The 23,614-nt window shown below is 38.6% G+C and overlaps 1 protein-coding gene across 1 annotated transcript; it reads right to left on the bottom strand.

The window, feature by feature from the left end:
• Window positions 1-682: 682 nt before the first annotated feature.
• On the bottom strand, window positions 683-22,390 carry GTF2B (general transcription factor IIB). The gene is made up of 7 exons (XM_039486656.1): window positions 22,233-22,390; window positions 19,065-19,171; window positions 6,389-6,522; window positions 3,813-3,959; window positions 3,547-3,676; window positions 2,603-2,884; window positions 683-1,157 (listed from the first exon to the last, which is right to left on the bottom strand). The coding sequence occupies exons 1-7, from the start codon at window positions 22,247-22,249 to the stop codon at window positions 1,024-1,026; spliced, it is 951 nt and encodes a 316-aa protein (XP_039342590.1). The 5' UTR covers window positions 22,250-22,390; the 3' UTR covers window positions 683-1,023.
• Window positions 22,391-23,614: the final 1,224 nt, after the last annotated feature.

Here is a 23,614-nt window from a genome sequence, read left to right as displayed (position 1 = left end):
GTAAATCTTGCACCTGTGATGCAAAAATTAGTTCAGAAACCAGAAGTACATTTGTTGCTTTGAACACAGGGACACTGTCAAGAGGCATCCAGTTTTGGAAGCAATTAGTTTGGGGGAGGGGAGAACTTCTGACTTAACTCCTGAGCACCTGGACTATCATTTCAAATACTAAGTGCTAATTTAGAATGCATCAGTGCTAAAAGCTTAGCTATGACTATAGATTAAAGTGACAAGACATTATGAGGATTTGACATACTTGATCATCTTTTGTAGAAGACCAGATGTCAGAGTGCCCAAGAATTCAAATAAGTCAGTCTTTGTATTTCTTTTAGTTGCTTCAGAGTTAAGTGAAATTCACAGAAACAGGGTGAGACCTCAATGAGAATCAAGGCTGTGCCAACAATGACTAATCTTTTCATAACAAGTTCAGAAACCTTCAGCAGCAGTTGTGCAAATATTCAAGCTGCTTTTGGGCAACTGTTTGCACTCTGGGTTAAATTTACCATACTGTAAATTGCAGCTAACGACAAATATTAAAACTACACTAGAGATTAAAAGTTGCCAAGAAAGTGAGTGTGAAAGTATCCTTGATAGGACCCATATTAGTATTAAAATCTGCCAGATTATGTTCAATCTTATACTACTCCAACTACATCACATTCTAGTGAAATATGCAAGCCAGTAAATGTTTTGGAAAAGTTTATTTGGGAATTACATAATTTCAATTGTTTTCCAAAATACATTTTACTAGATTCCCTACAAAAGAAATCTAAAGTATAATATGAAATTTAACTTGTTCCAACAGTCATTAAATATTTACTTCCACTAATATATACATACAAAATGCCACACAATTATTTTGTTTACCCTTGGAATGTGTGCTGTGTTCCAGCAGTTTGATTTTCATATCCTCCTCCAGTTCCACAATATGAAGGCTCAGTAGCAACACTTTTATATACACATCCTTTATTATAGGCAAAAAAATCAAATGTTCTTTAGAAATTAAATGTAACCTTAGCAATTTTACAGCTGCGGTAGTTTGTCCACAGGGGTGTCAAATTTGAAGTCTGCTGGGAAGAGATCTGGAGCTCGTGGATAGATAAGTCTATAAGATTGTCGGATTGTAACATCAGCAACACCAGCAATATCTCCTATTTCTAGGGAAATGAATAGAAGCAAATTAAGCATCGATTAACCATTTTCTCTTGCGTTGTTTACTCAAACACCATTTTATAAGCCATTTTGTTATCAAGTTCTTGAGTTCTGTATTTAATTAGAACCACGATTAGAGTTAAAAATACCAGAAGCAACTAGATGTAAAGGTAAGGAAGAAAATACTTTTGTTTTTTGGCTAAGATCTGCAATTAATCTAAATGAAGAGATAGGAGAAATCACTCTCCAACAGAGGAAATTATAGAAGCAGCTAGTGTTAGGACAAGCAGAGGAAGTAAGGGAAGGAAACCGTTTGAGGTACGCAGGAACTAGTTCATGTATGAATTAAATAAGGCTGGTAATTTTGAACTTGATCATGAAGTGAATGAAGGCCTGTGGAATTGTTTGAAGATCATGGGGGAGTGCAGAGGAACGTAATTTCTACTTGTGTATGTGAAAGATAGGCAAGCTGAATTCTAGTCGGAGAGAAAGGCAGAGCACAGAACTGAAGTGTAGGCAGTGGTAGATACAGGAAATACTGCAGAGCTGATGAAATATTTCATCCCACCCCTCATGTCTGCAATAGTTCTGAGGAAAGGACAAAGCCAAGGTTACAGCTGTTGGAGGCCAACAGAAGGTCAGAGAAAGATTGAGATTTCTTTACCCAAGAGAAGCTCTTGTCCACTAGGAACTAGCCTCAGACCAACTCATTTCAATTTTGAGAACGGTCAATTCTTCATAGTTCTGAATTAGAAGATTCCATAACCCATTAGCACTCCCAACTCCCGTTTTATCAGGTTAATTGTAAATTGGGAATATTCATAAGCCACAGACTTCACAATCTCAAGGCAGCTGTCCTTTCTTACAACTTCACTGTGCCCTGTTCACCGGTAACAGTGCATACCAAAGACCAAATTCTGATTCCACTAAGGTTACTTTATTCAACTGCTTTATGCAAAAACCATTTTAGCCTAGAGCCATCCTCCCTTGCAGTTCTGAACACAGATGACTTGGGGTGGGAGGGAAATGGCATAGCCAAGATGCAACGTCCAGCCCATCCCAGCTGCCAGAGTGGTTTATAATTACAATAGGGATGCTAACCACCACCACATTTACATTCTGAGTATTTCAGAAAAGCAGGATGTAAGTGTACAAATGCTTGGTTGGGCAAAAACACAGTGGCTGTACACGCCAACTAGCATAATTTAAGCAGTCCGATTACTAAACCACACAAACTAAGTCAATTTGTGGAGCACAGCTAAATGGTGCTTAACTTTTACATTTCAAGCTTCATGAGAAAAATGCTAGTTGTGGTTTCATTGTACACCCATGAACTGGTGGCTTATGATGTTCTTGTAGACTTCAGTGAGAGGTTTTTTTTGCCTTAAACTAAGTTTATCCATTATTTCAACAGAAAATATGTAGGAAAAATGGAGTATGAAGATTTTACCTTTCTGGGTCCTTTTCTCTGCTGAGGCTTGTGATGCCATATAAATAGCTGCAGCTGCTACAGAGATCGGACTCCTCCCAGGAACCAAGTCTAACTCCACAGCTTTACGTGCTATGTGTGTCGCTGCCATCTGTACTTGTTTAGGAAGACCCAGATTTGAACAAAATCTTGACATAAAATCACCAGTTGTGATCAAATCCACACTGGTTTCCAGAGCCTTCAAAATAAGCTTAAAACACCGACCTATTTCTTTTTTTGAAATCCTGGACACTGCACATATTTCTAAATGAAGAAAGAATTAAAATGTAGGCTTAGTTATATATTGTTTCCAATACAAGCAAGTACATTTCTCTGTAGGTTGTATTTTTCAGCCCCTCTCTATAAAAGAATGTCACAAAAAGCAGGCCACCACCATAAACATTTAAGAATAATTTTACAAGGTGGTAGAAGTATTAATGTTAAATTAGGCAATTTTCAAATCATGCAAATCCACTGCTAACTGTTCTGCAAATGACCATTGAGTGACTATCTTTGAGAGAAAAAAGATGCACAAAAGTGTGTTCCATTCAATCATGAAGCTGTTGGTTCAAATTTAGATGGAACAATCCCTGCAATGCTCCGATCATCAGGCAACACCTTTTAGATACTACTATTGGTATTCAAATGTCATATTCTGAATAATTTTAAATAGTAACTCAGGAATATCCTTAATGCAATTAGCTTTAAGCCCAATAGTCCATTTGAAGTAATGGGCTGCATGTAGGAAAAGCCTAATTAGTGGTACTATTCAAGTAATTAAGAAAGAGTCAAATCAACTGTAGCCTGTTGCTGAAATTAACATTCACTTTAGCCCCATTTCTGGATATTGCCAACATACTGCTATAATACTAGCTAAACTTATCAAATAAAATAAATATCTTTAATTTGTACAACTGAAAACTTACCTTTAAATGTTCTGGGAACACCCTCTTGTCTACAGGCTATATAGAGACAAGCAGAAGCAATGGCATCATTACTTCTCCCCTTCAGGCTCTTCTGCTCATACACTTGCTTGAATAAATTATTTGTTCGATCCTTTAAAGCAAGAAGACTAAATTTAATTAACTCTAGGCCATTTAATTAGCAGCAATATCAAAAATTCATGTGCTCATTATATTATGCTAACTAAGTCAATGCCAGAACAATTTAAGGAAGGTAGACACGAACTTACAACTATATTTCTGGGAAGGTTGATTCTGTCTGCCATGTTAGTAATTTCTCTAAAAGCATTCATCATTGCTCGATCAGAGCTGCTCATAGTCCTGCGATTCTGGTACTTTGAATTTCCAAATTCATCAAAACTTGCTGCACCTGTGCCCTGAAAAAGTATAATTTTGTTGTTAAAAAACTTGAATTCAATTCCATACTTAATATTTCAAGAAGCAATTTTCCAGGTTTATAACATTCTAATTCAAGACTTAGTTGGAACAATTACATAAACACACAAGTGAAAATCTCAAAATCAAACAAACAGCCTTCCAAACTGCATGTGTAGCATCTATACTACCATAACTCTACCGTGAATCTCACTGCCTAGGAAAATCAGAAGATTTGGGAGAAGGGTTATCAGGAGACCTTGCAAAAAATTTTCAATCTTAAAGAAAATATGGATACATAACAGTTTATTTCTTTAAACAACCTTACTGTTGAAGTTCGACATCCCCAGTGGTTAACTGTAGACTAGCACAATTTGCTAGCCCTTCTGCTAATAAAGCATTATTAAACCTAGGCCTTTGTAAGCATGCCTAGATACCTTACACAAAACGTCCATTAGACTATTATGTACAATGAGCACAAGCCATATTGTGGAACTAGAACACTGGATGTGCCTATTACAATTGCTAAAGCCCAAGGGCAGTGCTAAGCCTCACACAACTAATGCCTGAGTGTCTGTGCTGCAGCTCATTTTTGGCTGAATGGTAGACTGGAAAGATGAAGTTTTATGATTAGGTTGGTAACAAGTTGTTCCAATGATGGCTCCCACAAAAAGGTGGAAATTCAAAGTCAAATGCTGAATCAATTCATAATTATTGATCCAAAACCAATTTGTGGTATGCTGCTTGCTTAGAACATGAAGCATTTTATGTTGTTGCCATATTCAGAAAAAAAACCAAACATCTATGCCTAAAGGAAAACAAAAAAACTTAAGGATTCCCACCCTCACTCCAAGAAAAACTGAGTAATTTTCTTAAATTTCTCAAATTGGCAATGTCAATGCATACTCCTTGCATGAATCTCCACCCGCATGTCTCTATAATTTACATAAGCATAAGGTGCTTGCCATTGTGAAAAATCTTATCATTCCTGCCCAGTACAGATGGTTTCAAAAGTTAAAAGGAACACCAAATTGAAAACAGCACCTTTGTCAAACAATGCATGTCTGATTAACAACATGGCTCAAGATGTCCAAGAACAACTGCCTTCTAAAGACAGGAAAAATGATTACTTTGTCATTCGTCTTGAGTAGACCAATCTCTCTGGTGCCAGACAGCTTATGTCAGATGGCTCTCTTTGAAGCACCTTGCTCTTTATTAGAGTTGTGCCTGGATGCATAACATGAGAATACTTATTTGGAACATTTCAAGAAGCATTCAACAATTTCCACCTTTGATGGGAGTGATATATTACACTGTATCGTTGCAAGTTAGATTTCCTTTGGTAGTGACAATCACAATTGCCCATCGATCAAAAATGAAAGATTATTTCTCCAAATTAAACCTGGTATGGAACACCTTTCCTAATAAGTCAGGCTCACCTATCGCATTGTTAAGTTTTATTTTTCAAAACGCAATCCTGAACTGAAATTTTAATTGTTTTACTTAGGAGCTCATGAAATGTATTCAGTGTGCTGGAGGAAGATGGATCGCTGATTTTAGTTGGAAGGTCAACCAGCACTAACTATGTGGGAAACCTTTCACTGTATAAAATGGGATTTCACAGTGCAAAATGCACTTCAGGGCATGAAGTATGAAAGATTTTTGTTTACAGTATCAAAACAAATAGCACACTTCTACATGGGTCACACTACTTTGTCAAACTGGTACTAAATTTCCATCTGACTAGTTTTACAACCCTACACATGTACAATGCAGCAGGGTAACTGTACATTAAGCCAGTCAGAAATAACGTACACTACAAATAAACACTGTTGGAACATTCAGGAACTAGGAAAGAATTCCAACTTTGTATTTTTAATTCTGTTATTCCAAAAGAACAGTTAGATAGCATTCCTGATGGACATGCATGCAGTTCTCTCTCATCATCTTGAGATATATTTGATACAAAATTTCTCATGAAACACAGCCTAGTTTGAATACAGAATTTTAACTGATGCCTCAAAGTATTTTCAGGTTTTTCTGGTATATTCCAAATGTGGAAAAATTCTGCAATTCTAAATCTATGTATGATTCCTTAGGGATAGAAAAATGACTGCTGTGTAACTGCATTTACCTTAGCAGCAGCAATGGAAAAAGCAATGTAAGTAGCCCCACAACACGATCAATGAGCTTTACTTCTTATCTAGAAGGTTTGATTAGTCGAGTATTCCTTCTTACTACCCCTCCCTACACACAGATGGGGAGACTGCCAAATCTGGACCATAACAAGTAGTTATTGTGATGAATTCAGTTTACGCCAAACTTTTTTATGGCATCTATTTCTCTGCGTAGATTTCCTGTTGCCATATAAATATGTATTTAACATAATATTTTATTAAACATGTTCAACATTTGTATTTTAAAATGTTACCTTGCCAATCATTGTAGTCAAATCCCCATCACTCAAGAGAGGATTCTGGGTGTCTCCAACTCGAGATGGGTCTTTTGTTGCTTTATCATTGCTGAAAGTTCTCCACTCTGACCCTACATCTATGACCCGGTCACCTGAATTCATAAAAAGTAATAATTTGCATTATTGTAACACATTACCTCAAAGTATTTTGCAAACATTAAGCCTCACTATGCAGACTGCACCTCTCTGAGGTATCAGCTATAACTAGGGATCATGTCATCCACCACTGGAACAGTCACTTCTGGGATAGTGTGCAGTAGCTATTTAACTCTGCAAAACACGAGAGGAGACAGGAAGTAAAGAAGTGCAACTGAAACTGCAGAGAGAATGTAATTGGCTATGTAGGAATTTAACCAGAATACACAGGGTTAACTTTCCTACTCTTACAGAGTGCCATGGGATTTTTAATGACCAAAAGGAATTAAAACCTTAGTTTCAAGGCAGCTGCTCAAGGAGCCTATTGCTCCCTGTGGGCTTTCTAAGGCATTGATTAAATACTAACTTGAAAGGAAGTGTGTCACCTAACTAGACCATCACCAACACTTCTTGCAGCATCAATTATTTTCCTTAGTATTCTCCCACCTTAGTCCTGACCCAGTCTAATCCTGCTTAATATAACATCTGGCAGCATCACAGGATGTGTGTATGTGAATATTTATGCATGCATAACACTTAAGGCATAAGTTATCACTGTTAATTCAGACTAAGAAGAAAAAGAGCTAAACCCATGTTCTGTAACTGGACTGTCTGCCTCAGATACACTTGTGTGTTTCTATACCTGTCTCATATTAAGGGAGCAAATGGTAATGGCCTGAGGAACAGTGCGGTTGTCCCTTCATGACAGCTTTTCCCACCCCTATTGCTCCACTCCATTGTCTGTCCCAATCTCCTCCTGGACTAGTTATCACCGAACCATATTTGATAACACCAGCATATAAGAAAAGGAGAAATTCATTACATATAACCCAGTAAGACCTGGGAAGTAGCCCAGTTCTCAGTTTATTTTTTTAAGATTAGAAAAAAAAAAACTACAATGCAGTAACACTAATGCAAATAACTAAATCTGAGGTAAGATTGTAGAACAGTGTCCTTCTGAAGAATTTTAATGTCCAAGCCAAGGGAATGTCTGCAAAAATCTGAATAGAACCGAACTGTGGGAATGGAAGGGAACTCTACAGGTCATCTAGTTCAGTCCCCTGCATTGAGGCAGTGCTAAGTATTATCTAGACTATAATTAGAGTGTCTGCATGATACATTGCAATTATGGAAATCTGGTTAGTATGAACTGGAGTCTGATTTTTACTCCTGATGAACAGTGCTCAAAAGCAGCCTTGTAAGAAAGACTAGCATAAGGAAATGTAATTATTTTGTCATTCGGTAAGGATCCAAATATAATGGTGATAACCATAAGCAACTAATAGCAAGAAAGACATTAGTACTCTGAGGAGGTAATAGTTTGCCAAGTTATAAAGCATAAACTTCCCTCAGAAAGACCTTTTAGAAGAAATGTGTGAAGAATAATGGATATAGGCCCAACTGCAAAATTCATAGGAAAAAAATTTGTCAAGGGTACATTTTCTTCATGAAGACCATGAGGAGCATGTCTGAAGTTCATTAAGCTAATCAACTTGAGACAAAAATCTCTTTAGATAACACTGAATAATTATTAGTGAAATATCTCCCTTACCAACATAGCATAAGCCTATTTAGCTGTTCAACCCAATAGGCTGTCTGTCTTAACTATATTCATACCTATGCATCACCTTGACACTTACAGGGTGGATAAAAATCAATGATTTAAAAAAAAGGATTTTTATTTAAATCAATCAGTTTTGATCAAATGCTTTGAGGAAAAAAACCACTATCTAAAGAGTTTTAATTAAGATCATTATAGCTCAAAGATATCTCATCATGGAATAGAGATTATAACTTCTAATTTTATAGTATGACAATATATTCACGTAATGTTTAAGAAAAGTTTTGTAAATGAGTTCCAATAGTTCATGGATTAGGGACCCAATTTTATGAGGTTCCAGGGGCTTCTGTATAGATTATTTAGGTTAATCTTTCTATCTACCCAATGGGACTAGTCTAGAAGATACCATCAGAGATGCTTAGTTTTGCCTCTCTCAAACTGTGGATCTGTTTCCAGAGAACATGCTTGTTAACAGCAAAAATGTTTTTAAATAAATAAATGTATAGAGGGGTGAGACATAACAGACCTCAACCCTATTGTCCTCTCTAAAAGTGCAAAGTTTCAAAACGTTCAATGAATAGAAGATGGTTGGGGGCAGAATAGATAGATGTGAGAAGGGAAGGACAGGCAGAAACAAAATGAAACTGTTTGAGCAGCATATTCCAGAAATCTTGGGGTCTGAGTGTAGCCTTCATTGATTTGAGATCTACCATACCATTCTCTCTCTAGAAGGGAAAACCTATAATGGCAGCAGGCCCATAAAAGAGACCCAGTTTGGGAATAAGAACCATTCAAGAAATAAATGTTTGCTGATTATGTTTTAAAGAAATTCACACCAGTGAACTGGAGGAAGTCACTTAAGCAACTGGATTCAGAGACTGTTGAAGTGATAATCTCACTTTTAACAGCAGTAGCTTCTTCAGCCGGTGTAGAAAGAATATTTTTCTTCCTTTGGACTAATTCATTCCAAATTGAGAAATTGTTTGGGACCTGAAAAAGCAGAAAAGCTTGTTTTTCTTTTCCAGATTATGAACAAACAGGAAAATTAAGGTGAAGACAACTGAGTTAGCTGCAGAAGCCAATATTTTAAGTTTCTCATGTTGACCTGGGGGACAGTTGATTTAATTTGTTTTTTGTTTAATATTATTTTAACAAAAACAAACCTGATTTTAAAAAACTTGAATATTTAACTATTCAAAAATTCATATGCTTGTTTTGTTAAAATATTATATGTTTGCTGTTGAAGAAAAAAATCCAGAATATACAATGTTTTTTAGTTAAACAAAACAATTTAAAATGTCTGTCTGGTGATGTTCTCCTCCTAATACAGCACAGCAAGAAAATCCTCCAAATATTAATGATTAACCTGTTAAACTGGAGATAGTTCACCTCCCAATGACTTCATAAAGATCTGCTTCAATTACCTTTAGTAAATGAAATAACCAATCATTCATTTTCTGATATAGCTGCAAAATTTTGAAAACTTTTCAGATTAAATCACTTAAAAAATGTATAGTGTATACCTTCTAAAAATGAAACCTACATCTGAGATGTGAAGAACATGTATTAAGGTTATAACAACCAATAAGAATGCACTTTTATGAAGAAATCCATGATTAAATCAAGTCTTCCTGACTAGTGATTTAAATCAAATCCACCCTGGATGCTTAATTGCTTTGACACAAACCAAAGAATATAAAAACCATCAGCATGAACCAGAACTGCATTTAAAAGCATAGAGGTAGAAGATTAAGAAAATATAGCATGTATGGTGCAAGGAAAGCAGATATCCATCCTTTCCACTACTCACATCTTCCCCCCCCCGCCCCCAACTCAAATTAGCAGACAGCATGCTCCTCTGGCTCCTGAACTCTGTAAATATTTAAGTAGTGCTCCTTCTATGGCCTAGTAATAACTTCACTTCAAGACAACCTCCCCAAATACTGTTTACTGCATCTAAAAAAAGCAAAATGTACTTAAAAGTATTGGCATGGTATAAATAGAACACTGAGTACAGGGCAATGATGTAATAATTTTCCACACAAATGGGAATGACCTAAATGACTCAAAGATCTGCCTCTTGTGAGTTATGAGCCATTCCTGTGTTAATGAAAAAAACATCACTGCCTACTTTCACAAAATATTACAAAACAGAAGACCAACATTACTATGCCAATATAGTAAAAAAGGATTAACTAGAACAACCACTGAATATAAGGTGGTATATGTATTTAGATGCAGTATGCAAATATTCCTTACATTTTACATTAGCAAGAAAAGTATGTACTCTTACAAGTAGGTAGCTAATTACCAATTTAACCGCAACAGGTCGCTAAAAAAATTAAATATTTTTAAATGAACAAAGCTACTGTTTTAAAAATCTGATGAGATTTAGGCCCACAAAATTAAGTGTGGCCCTTGAATAAATGATAAAAGCTGACAACTTCAAAGTTTTAATACAAGTTGTATATTTAAAAACCCACTGTGTAAAGCAACAGAATTTAGAACTGAATTTTCCTGGCTGAGGCATGCATTCAAATACTGAGCTGAAATTCCTAGGTCTAATCCTACCAAAAGGATTTCCTTGTTTGGAAGCATCTGTAAAATGGCACCTCATTACAAGCACCAATACCAGTCATTGTTTTGGAAATAGTGAGTCAGCACTTTTGAAATCTTGAAATGTATTTAAGTTTCTGCATAGTGATGATTTAAATGGGTTACAACTATTTACTGCAACTGTCATTAGTGGAAGAGTATGTACAATACAGGGGAGGATATACATTTCCTTCTCTATTTCCAAGTTTCCCATTTTACGCAGAATCCCAAAACCAGTTAATACATACTACTGTAATGCCAGCTGGAGGCAGTGTTAGGCACTCCATTTAACTTTTGTCAGGAAGACAAGTAAATCTAAGTACTCTCTCCCCTTTTTGGAAATCCTCAGTAGATAGGAGCCATTCTCAAGGAAAGCCACTAGACTAATTTAATGAAGTGTCTTACAGGACAAATGAATACACTTTGCCTGAACATTTCTTTTTCTCCCTTCTGTAAACAGCTCTTCCGGTATGCAGCTACTTTTTAAAAATATTGCCCAAACATTGAAGTTAATTAGACAAAAATTCAGACAATGAACTCCACTTTGATTTTAGGTTACCCAACCTGAAAAGCTCATTTAGTAGAATTCAAAACAGAAAACAGGCTAACATTTGCCTTTTTCCACAACTGACAAATGCAGTGGAGGAAACACTACAGGAATCCAGCATTCTACTCAAGTCAGCATCTAAAATTAAAATGCCACTTCACATTTTTCTTTTTAGGATTTGTTTAAGAAATGCCTAATTGTCACATAAACGGTATGTACTGCAGACTTACAAAAAATTGATAGTAAACATGACTTCTCAATGAAGGAAATATTTTTGTAGCAACAAAATTTAGTGTTAACATTTTATCTGCAATTATACATCTTAAAGGAACGCTGTCAACTACTTTATAGTAATGTACACTACCATTTGTAATACCTTATGGAAACGGTATGCATGTTTATTGATTTTGTTTTCCATTTGAAAAACGGGTTTTTATCTTATTTGTAATACAAAGAAAGCATAGCTTAAGCTGGAGATGCTTAAGCAAAATAAAGATCAACAGGATTAAAATTAGAACCTAAAGTAACAGATACACAGTTTACTAGTCATACTGCACCTTGAAATAGTCTCTAAAAAGTTTCCCCTTGTGGAAATACTGCAATTTGTTTTAGGTGCATTTTCACTCTTGATGTGCTTTAAGGGAAGCTATAAATTTGCATCAAAAAGAAAGTACACCTTATAGACTTCAGCACTTTAGTCTTAAATATGTGCAATTATCAGTGAAATTTGTATTTTACAAGAGCACTGTAAATACAGTACAGAAGCATTTTAAAATTCAATTAAAGTTAATTTTGTTCCTATAGTTAATTAAGGAATGTGCTGCCATCTAGTGATCATTGAAATCATTTCTCTTTTTAAGAGCCATGATCTTGTAGCATCAAGCAAAAAACAGAATGAAAACCAGTGACTTCTGAGCACATCAATATTCTGGAAATCTTTTCCACGACAGTACTCCTTTTGAGAAAAAATATGTTAAATGGCAGTCCCTCTTAGAGGCTCTACCAACAGGTAACTAACAATCCTGTGTGAAAGATCTATTAGTGTCAGTGATTTCCAGTATGCAAAATGATTACCTTTAAAAAAAAAAGCAATTTTACACATTCAAACCTAAAATACTTTTAGACCAAGTACAAGCATGTCATACGTATATGTAATATATCTGCCTCTGTTTATGCTAGATTAGACAAGAATCCCACTTTGAAGAGTAAACATCACTACAACCAATCAAAAAGCTTAGATCCAGGTAGAACTGGAGAGCTCACTCCACCCTTTTTGGAGGGGGGCGGGGGGGAGAGGTGTCTTTTCTGGTGGTTTAAGTCTAATAAGACTGAAATAGTTCACTTTGTATCTTAAATGGAAGAACATTCACTTTAATATTAAAGTACCACCAGTTAAACTGACCATTCCTTACTGACCTGATAGGAACACATTTGTTGAAACAAGTAAGGTGTACTGGCTCACTATGAAACACTAACCTGCTACTTGACTCCAAACAAACTGTTTAAGAATGGAATGGTTTAAATACAAGCAATTTATATCAGATTTTAATTACTAAAATCAAGTAGGAAATCTTAATTTAGATAGTTGATTTTAATCACATTTTGAATTTGTACTTTTATTTTTCTAAAGAAAGGCTGATGTTTTAATGGTTACCAACAAAGAAGAATGTTGGTTTGCAACTAAATATAGATTTTATACTAAATTGGATACCTTTTACTAACCAGGACAAGATGCTATATCTATATATAGAAACATTTAAGTAATTATGTAGTTTAGCTCTTTTTTTTTTAACCACACAATTATGTTGGAAAACAGTGAGTGATGCATTTCTTATTTAATAGATGATTCATTTTTATTTGGGATTTGTGTCAAGCTCTATTTGGTAGAAATTTGGAATTCAATTAAAAGTGTGTAAAAATATTACTTAACTAATAAAAATAAATAAATAAAAACTCTTAAGTGTGCTAGAAGTATTGCCTTTAGTTAGTGAATTCAACTGACTGTGCCTGGTCGCCTGACTTTCACGATTTTAGAGCCAGCTGATCTCATTCTCTCACCTAGCTTTCAGTCATATTAGAAAAAGAAAAACAAGCTTTCCTGACTTTTCAACTCCCAATCATTTTCTCAACTTTGAAAGATCTAGTCATTAAACTGAATGAAATAAAGAAATATTCTCTCTGCATCTGCAGAAGAGGCTATTGCTGTCAATAGCTGGTTTAGCACTTTAAACTGGTCCCAGGTGCTTCAGTGACTTCCACCAGTTCCATGGTTTGACTCAAACACTTTGGCAACAAATATGTATTATTTAAATTTTAATTTAAATACAAAAGTTAACAGATTATAGTAAATTTAGGCTCCAACATAATTTGTCCTAATTTCAAATTTAATTTAAATAGGTATATTTTTAAACACAAAATGTACTTAAAGTTTTTTTAATTTAAATAAAAACCCCATATTTGAAAACTATTGATTTTTATCTATCCTGAGCTGTTTGAGTCATAAAAGCATGTCAAGCTCTCAGACTCATTTCATTCAGGAGGGAGTATGTTGGAAAGGTGTCCTCATGCTTCACTCTCAGGCAGAAGTCTTCAAAATAATAAACTGTAGAGGGTAAGTTTTAATTCAAGAACAAGGTTATGGAGAGCCCTTTCCCCACTGCCAGTAGTCTAGCCAGGGTTCAACTATACACCTTATTTCCTCCGTCTCACACAATGTCATTTTGATTCAAAACAATTGTTTGGCACTCATGTTCTGTACTTGTTCAGACTTTTTTTTAAAAAAGTTGACGAAAACGTGTCAATTTTTTCTTTTACTTAAACTTAAAAACAAACATTTTTGAAATGTCAACTGAAGTGCCTAACAAACGGGCTTCCTAGTCACACATCCTGCATAAGTTAATGACCCCATGTTCATGCAAAGGTTAACTTTGTTCAGTATGTTTAGAAATACACCTCTACCTCGATATATCGCTGTCCTTGGGAGCCAAAAAAATCTTACCGCATTATAGGTGAAACCGTGTTATATCGAACTTGATTTGATCCACTGGAGCACACAGTCCCGCCCTCCTGGAGCACTGCTTTAACGCGTTATATCCGAATTTGTGTTATATCGGGCGGCGTTATAACGGGGTAGAGGTGTATCAGCATTCTTTATAATTAATGTACAGTTCTGTAACAGATGCAGATATTAAGTTTTCAATGACACTTCCGACAAGGAACACTTCCTTTGTTAACAGCTTGGGCTAGGAAACTTGGAAAAGCTTTGGTTAAAATTCTAAGAGTCAATAGCTTTTTATCACTAATGCACGGTTCTCCATCACCAGTAAGTAAAATTTAAGATTTGGCATTTCAAATTTTAGATGTTTGCAGTTTTGACAAGGAAACCTTTAAAGTGGAACAGATTTTTCATATGGTATTATACACATACAATGAACATACATTACAAGAGAAGAGAAGAAACTGGAGAGGGTCCAGAGAAGAGCAACAAGAATGATTAAAGGTCTAGAGAACATGACCTATGAAGGAAGGCTGAAAGAATTGGGTTTGTTTAGTTTGAAAAGAGAAGACAGAGGGGACATGACAGCAGTTTTCAGGTATCTAAAAGGGTGTGATGAGGAGGAGGGAGAAAACTTCCTCATCTTAGCCTTGTTGCTTTAGAACAGCAGTTCTCAAACTGTGGGCCAGGACCTCCTTTGAATGGTGTCACCACAGCTGGCTTAGATTTGCAGGGGTCTGGGGCTGAAGCCTGAGCCCCACTATCCATGGTCAAAGCTAAAGCCTGAGGGCTTCAGCCCTGGGCAGCAGGACTCAGGTTGCAGGCCCCCTGCCTGGGGCTGAAGTCCTTGAGCTTCAGGTTTAGCCCCCCTACCCAGAGCAGTGCAGGCTCAGGCTTTGGCCCCTCTCCCCAGGGCAGCACGGTTTGGGCAGGCTCAGGCTTCGGTCTCCCCCTCGGGGTTATGAAGTAATTTTTGTTGTCAGAAAGGGGTCACAGTGCAATGAAGTCTGAGAACCCCCTGCTTTAGAATTACAAAGAAATAATCAAAGCTGTTAATTTAAAATGAAAGCAGGCCGAACAGAATCCCAAAAGCAAACATCTTACTAATGGGAAACAAGAGGGCAAATCCAAGAAATGGGCTTTCAATATTTACTTCTGATAAATTTGAAACTTACAGTTGCTGCACTTATTTGTGAAACTGTATGTCAGCTGCACTCATCCTTTTTCCTACAGGCAGACACAAGATGGCTGCCATCAACCTATAACTAAGGTTACACCACTAAGATAGTATTTTGTGACTTTGCTTAGAATAATCCAAGAAACAACAGCTTCAGCCTGGTTCATACATTATTCAACTTTGTATATAAATTCACACAGACTTGGAAATACTATTTATTAGGCTACAAACCAGAAGGCAAATGGCATATTTAAAAGAGGAACATTAGGTGTTCAACATCAAGTTAGCTAAGAATTACATCCAAACCTTCAGAATTAACAATACTTCAACTAGACCCACTCAATGACATTGTTTATTTGGGTATGCAGGCATTAAAGAAGTTTTAAAAGGGTGTGTAGATCAGTTAATATACAGTGGACTTAAAACAGAATTTCCACAGTAATTTAATAGAGAATTAAAATCCGTTTGCTTTTCATTAAAAGAGTGTATAATAGGTCCTGTTTACAACACTTCCCTTAAAGCATTATTTCTGATTTAGTTATAATTCTGGAAAGAGATTTTGGCACTATTAATGAAGATCTTTAACTCAATGTGTGACAGCAGTAAAAAAATAATGTTATGATGCTAAAAGAATGGGATAAGAATATAGAAAATTGAATGCCATCGTATAGGTCAGTTGTATGCCCTCTCTTGGAATAGTGTTCTTCTGGTCACTTTCTCAAGAAGGATATAGCCTGTCTCTAACCCCTGTATTTCAGCTAAGGGAGTGATTAAAGGCATGGAAAAAAATCATATGAAGAGAGATAGAAAAGAATGGTACCGTTTGTCTTACGGAAGAGAGGTATAAGGAGGGACATCAAAAAATGTCTAGAGTAATGAATGATATAAATATATATATACAGAACATTTCTATTCACACACAAAAATTCAGTGAAAGTGACTGATGACACATTTAAAACTGAGAATCATAGAATATTAGCATTGGAAGAGACCTCAGGAGGTCATCTAGTCCAATCCCCTGCTCAAAGCAGGACCAACACCAACTAAACCATCCCAGCCAAGGCTGTGTCAAGTTGGGCCTTAAAAACCTCTAAGGCTGGAGATTCCACCACCTCCCTAGGTAACCCGTTCCAGTGCTTCACCACCCTCCTAATGAAATCGTGTTTCCTAATATCCAACCTAGACCCACCCCCCGCCCCACACACACACTGCAACTTGAGACCATTGCTTCTTGTTCTGTCATCTGCCACCACTAAGAGTCTAGCTCCATCCTCTTTGGAATCCCCCTTCAGGTAATTGAAGGCTGCTATCAAATCCCCCCCACCCTCACTCTTTGCTTCTGCAGACTAAATAATCCCACTTCCCTCAGCCTCTCCTTGTAAGTCATGTGCCCCAGCCCCCTAATAATTGTTGTTGCCCTCCACTGGACTCTCTCCAATTTGTCCACATCCCTTCTGTAGTGGGGGGGGGGGGAGAACTGGATACAATACTCCAAGTGTGGCCTCACCAGTGCCGAATAGAGGGGAATAATCACTTCCCTCAATCTGCTGGCAATAATCCTATTAATACAGCCCAATATGCCATTGGCCTTCTTGGCAACAAAGGCACACTGCTGACTCACATCCAGCTTCTTGTCCACTGTAATCCCCAGGTCCTTCTCTGCAGAACTGCTGCTTAGCCAGTCGGTCCTCAGCCTGTAGCAGTGTGTGGGTTTCTTCCTTCCTAAGTGCAGAACTCCGCACTTGTCCTTGTTGAACCTCAGATTCCTTTTGGCCCAATCCTCCAATTTGTCTAGGTCACTCTGGATCCTATCCTTACCCTCCATTATATCTACCTCTCCCTGCATTTTAGTGTCATCTGCGAACTTGCTGAGGGTGCAATTAATCCCATCATCCAGATCATTAATAAAGATGTTGAACAAAACCAGCCCCAGGACTGATCCCTGGGGCACTTCGCTTGATACCGGCTGCCAACTAGACATCGAGCCGTTGATCACTACCCATTGATCCAGACAATCTAGCCAGCTTTCTAGCCACCTTATAGTCCATTCATCCAATCCACACTTTAACTTGCTGGAAAGAATACTGTGGGAGACCACACAAAAGCTTTGCTAAAGTCAAGATATATCACTTCCACCACTTTCCCCATATCCACAGAGTCCATTATCTCATCACAGAACGCAATCAGGTTGGTCAGGCATGACTTGCCCTTGGTGAATCCATGGAGAGGAGCAGTCAACAAGTGCTTCAAAATGGATTCCTTGAAGACCTGGCACCACAATTTTGCCGGGGACTGAAGTGAGGCTGACTGTCTGTAGTTCCCCGGTTCTCTTTCTTCTCTTTTTTAAATATGGGCACTATATTTGCCTTTTTTCCAATCGTCTGGAACGTCCCCCAATAAAAAACACACTTTTTCATACATCATAAAAATATTAGCCTGTGGAAATTATTGTCACAAAATATCACTGAGGCAAAGCACTTCACAGGATTAAAAAAAGGAGTGGGCATTTCTTCGGATAAGAATAACCAAAGTTAGAACACGGAGGATTTAAAGATTTAGTAAGTTTTGGAAGGGATATAAAGCCTCTTTCAGGGCAGAAGCCAACCTAAATGGGGATCAATGAGAAACTTATGAGCAGGTTATTCCATAACTACCTTCAGGGCTTCTTGCCTTCTTGCCCTTTCCTTTGAAAAAAGTGGCACTGGTCACTACCGGAGACATGATACTGAACTAGATGACACACTGGTCTGATTCAACATAGCAATTACTGCATTCCTTTGTACCAACATTTTCAAAGTATTCTGAAAACAATACATTAATCTAATCCCTTTTGTTAGATCTTCTAACTAGCTGGTGATCACATTTGAAACCTGAGTTGCCATGCTTAATTTTTATCATGTTTAACTATGTATCCCAATTTACATGTCACAATTGTAATGGCCATGAATTGTAATACAGTAAAATCTTGACATTTGTCCATGTTATATGAAGCATCTCAGCTTTAAATGAAACAAATGCCTCTAACACTGCAAAGATCAACTCTCTTCCAATATATATACACATCTCTACCTCGATATAACGCGACCTGATATAACACGAATTCAGATATAACGAGGTAAAGCAGTGCTATGCACTCCAGTGGATCAAAGCAAATTCAATATAATGCGGTTTCACTTATAACACAGTAAATATTTTTGGCTCCCGAAGACAATGTCATAGAGGTAGATATATATATTATATATTGAGACATCTCATGTTTCTCACAAAATTCAGTTACTTAAAATGGCTATTTGTTGTCAAAGAACCCCATTTTCCCCCTGAATTTGGAAAGTCGGTGGTTTAAAGGCTATCAGCCTGACTTCCATCAAGCAGCAGCAGTCGATTATATTCTTCATAATGTGGGTATCCGCTACAAAACTATGGAACTTTATACAGCTAATTTGTTTAAAAGTGCCAGCCATTACCAGAACACTGCCTCTTCAAAATGGTATATTCTTTTTAGAAAAGGAAAAATACCTATTCAGTGCTAATTTCTCACACCTCAACCATGAGAAAAAAATTACTTCTTCAGATTGTTGATCTCCATTTTGAGAGTGAGTCACAACAACTTGAATAACTACTTACCCACTACTAGTCCACATTCAGGACAGATCATGTCTCCAGCTCTGTAATCCTCCACTAAAATGGAATCTGGATGGTTTGGACATGTCACTCTGGGAAGCACATCCAAACTAGAAGAAAAAGATTGAACACAGCATTCAAAATATTTCAAACAAAGTTTATTTCCAGAAAAAGATTTCAAGTTAGAGGAAAGCAATTTAAACTACAACATGGAAGAAAACTTCAAGCCACATGCCCTTAATGCTGTTTTTAACATACAGCACAAATGGGCTGAGTAATTTAGGGCAGAGAACAACAACTTGGTAACCCAGGATTTATGGAGATTAGAACTCTGAAACATCTTGCCATCTAAAATCCAAAAGGCTACCTCCTTTGAATAAAGTGCTCTAATAAAGCACTTACATTACTAGTCTACCTGAAAATCTTTCCTGCTAAATAAATGCCTACCAGAAGTTAGTGGTGACCATGTCATTCTAAATATTCATTCCTGCATTTGGCTGGACTTTTTTTTTTAAAATCCAATTAGGCTATTCCTTTAGTGAGCAGTGCATTCTTTACTGTTTTAGAAAACAACTCTTATAGTACCAACAATTTATCAACTCGATCAACAAATTTAAAAAAAGTTAACCAGATTAAAATATAAAGTAATTAAAATTAAAGCATAACTTGCTAGTTGGGAAATCTTTACATTAAACAATTTTAGTAAGATAATAAAGCAGCAGCGATTCACAGCAGCACATACTAAAGAAGCAGGAACTAAAATAAGAAAATTTTATTGAAGACATTCAACGGGTTCCAGCTGCATCACATTTTTAATACAAAACAAAAAACCAAGCTATGAAGAAACAGTTTCAGAGAACTCACAAAAGGGGTGCTGGTCAATAAGCAACAACTCTCTGCCATGTGGAGCATTTAAATAGGCATCCCAAGTTCACAAGGCTGACTGCATATTAAATAAAAAGTAAACTGAATCCAGATCCACAAAGCAGAACAGCGGTTTCTGATGATACCTTTTATCAGCAGCATGTCAGTGTAAAATCTGCCCATTTCTCTGGACATATAAACTACAGGGGGAATAATGTCTACGTCCTGTAAGCTGCAATATTTCAATAAAATTCATGGCCATTATATTTATTAAAGTGTGGTATTTATTTCACTGCTGCTAGAAGTTGTGATAACACCAGAAAATCTAGAGCAGACACAGAAAGGGAAGTAGATTCACTCTACTGTCCCATCACAGTACCTTTAGTCCTAATTTGAAAGAACACTTTCACCCATAAAGGATAGTTCAGGCACTGGGACCATTCAATCACTAACATCTGCTGATAAATGTCAAAAAGGGAATATTGTGACAGGAACCCAAAGTGTAATTAAGATATAGTTTTCAGTGCTGCTAATCCGGGCCGAAACAGGGGCCTACCTAATACCACATGTACATGACAAGAAGGAAAATTGGGGATGATGGAATGTTGCCTAACTAATTTTATGGGGTGTGGAATAGAAGAGCTTTTAACATAAGAACAGCTATGCTGGGTTAGACCAATGGTCCATTTAGCCCAGTATCCTGTCTTCAAGACAGTGGCCAGTGCCAGATACTTCAGAGGGAATGAACAGAACAGGAAAATTAGGAAGGGATCCATCCTCTTGTCCAGGCCCAGCTTCTGGCAGTTGGAGACTCAGGGATACCCAGAGCATGGGGTTACATCCCTGACCTTCTTGCCTAACAACTTAATGGAGGATAGCCATTAATGGACCTATCTAATTTTTTTTTAACTCGGTTATACTTTTGGTTTTCACAATACCCCCGGCAATGAGTTCCCCTAGGCACTGTGTGAAGAACTACTTTCTTTTTATCCAAAAAACAAGAAAGGAAACTGAAGGGGATGGTAAAAATCTTTCTATGGTAGGCCCTGAAAAGTCTGAAAGAGGCTTTTTACTGGGAAAATTTAGAAGAAACATAATATGCATCCATCCTGTGGAAACTCTTCCATTTACATTAAAATACAGGATGTGTAAAGGCCTGATTTAACCTGCACAAGAGTTTTATACAGCAACAAAGGGATAACAGACTATCCAGTTTCTAGCAGACCTTGGTTTCAGACCAGAATGCATCTTTATTCAAACGATCAAGAATGTAAATTAAAAATTTTAAAAGCACTATAAAGCAGAGGTTTTCAACTAGGGTAGGTGCACCCAGAGGAACAGGTGGAGGTGGGAAGGGCACAACAGCAGAGCTCAAGGAGGGAGCACCGCCTCCACCCTTGACTCACTTCTGCAGGCTACCCAACCTGCAGATCAGTGCCAAGACCACTGTGCCTAGCAGAGACTCTCACATACACCTGCCTCTCCTCTGAAAACCTGAGGGGGGAGGGGCAGATTGGGCTTTGATTTTTGCCCCCGGCAGGGCTCAGGATTTGGCCCTCCCAGCTGGGGTTGCGGGACTCAGCAGGCTCAGGCAGTCCCCGTCCCGGGGTCATGTAGTAATTTTTATTGTCAGAAGGTGGCCACGGTGCAATGAAGTTGGAGAATCCCCCTGCTGGAGATCGCAGACTTCCTATTTCAATATTTACGAGTTGTGGGCAGTAGAGATCCCGTCACTAGCCTGCATGTCACCCCCACTACTTACGAACTCCGAGCCTTGCAAAAACGTTTGTAACGAGAGTTCAGACAGAACCAGTCACCCCGGCCAAGCTGCACACCACTCACCGGTGACCGGAGCAAACCCTCATCGCTGCCACGAGAAGTCATGGAAGTGGGGTGGGGGCGCGAGAGAGACCAGAAGCAGAAACCAGCTATGGAAGGACCGCGGGGAACGGAAATGGGGCACCAAAGCGAGAGGAAAATCAAAGCGCCCCCCCCCCCCGTACAGGGGAGGAAGGGGGTGGTTGGCGGATGCCGGGCCCCTCTCCCCCCGCAGGCACAGGGAGGGGAAAAGGGGGCCGAGGCGGGGGAAAGGAGCGGGACTGACGAGCAGGAACCAAGCCCCGAGATGGCAGCTGGGGGACGCATCAGCACTACTGTCCCGGGGGCTGAACGTGGGGAAAGACGCGGCCATTTTCTCTCCCCGGCAGAGAGTCCGGAATCGCCGCCCCTGCCCGCTCCCAGGCTCCAGTCAGACACTCTGTTACCACCCACTACCACTACGACCACGACGCCGCTCGCTCCACTCACCGGCTGGTAGACGCCATCTTCGTTCGTTCCTTCCTTGTCCCAGGCTGTGCTATCTCTGCACAGGGCCGGGTCAGGAGCAGTACGCAGCGCACTCCCTTATATATCCTCCGCCACTGGGGGCGGGGCTCTGCCAGGCCGTCAGTACGGGCCGCGCTAAGGGACAAAACGAAAGGGTTCGCGTTCAGCTGCTTGAACTTGAGCCCCTGGAGGCGGTGCCCACCTATGGGGCAATGCAAGAACTCGGGGCGGGGCGCCGGCTGGCGTCACGCGCCCTCCCTCAGCCCGGCTCTGGGTCTGACGCTCACTCTGTCCCGCCTCTGGGGGCTGTTGGACTGTTGTGTGGAAATACAGCTGCGGGACTAACGGCTTAACAGTGCTTGCCTCGTGGTTTTCCTTTGATTGACATGTTGTTGCTGTAATTGTAGCCGGGGCTAACACAAAAGGGGTAGAGAGGGCTGGGGGATTTGCACCCTGTCGTTCGAGCACTCAGGACCCCCGCAGTCTGTGGGTAACTCTTCCTTGAGGGTGCGCCAACCCTTTTTCAGATGCGGGTGCTTGAAAGCTAATGAAATAGTAAGTGTGGATGAAAGCATTTTGCCTTTGTGCCAAGCTTTAATCAGATGGATGCACTGTGTCCCCCTTTGATTTGTTCCTGACATTGCATCACAGAGTTCAGTTACCCCCAAGCTTTGGGTTGAGAGAACCCCACGTAACACACATCCGCCCTGAACTAGGTGGCATTACCTTAATAGATTCTGCACTGGAGTTGGCCAGTCTGGAGAGACAGTGACGAAGTGAGGCTACATCACTGGCCCCTATACCTGTGGCAGAGAGCTTCAAAATATGAAGCATCTCCTGCAATGCCAACTTCTTGCCTGCGAATGCTCTTCCAGTGACCTGGCAGAGTGCAATGACTGGGCAATTGCACGTGCATAGGACACAGCAGGAAGCAGTAGGACAACATGACAAGACAACCACTTCGGTAACCCCATCCTTTTACCATCTATCCAGGGTTTGGTTGGACTACGCTCCATTAATTTTGGTAGATTTTGCAACATCCCCACTCATTGGGATTCAAGACAGATTGCTCATTCAAGACATAATTTAGAAAAGCAACACTGAATTTAATAGTTTTCCTCTTGTATCTGCAAATCCTCAGCATCTTTGAAAGTCAGGCCACGATAGTTTAGATACCAAAATATGAATTTGAGGCCTTTTAAAGGCCTGATTTAGGCACCTATGGCCCCAATTCTGCAAACATACACGTTTAATTTTTACTTACAGTGAACAGTAGAAGTTAAACCAGGTGCAAGGTGTCTCAAGTTGTGCATCCAAAATTAGCAGCAGTCACACACCTCAAATGAGAATATTATGGAAATTGT

The sequence above is a fragment of the Mauremys reevesii genome, linkage group 8 (assembly GCF_016161935.1).
Source record: "Mauremys reevesii isolate NIE-2019 linkage group 8, ASM1616193v1, whole genome shotgun sequence".
Lineage (NCBI taxonomy): Eukaryota > Metazoa > Chordata > Testudines > Geoemydidae > Mauremys > Mauremys reevesii.
This window is presented reverse-complemented; position numbering and strand designations above follow the sequence as displayed.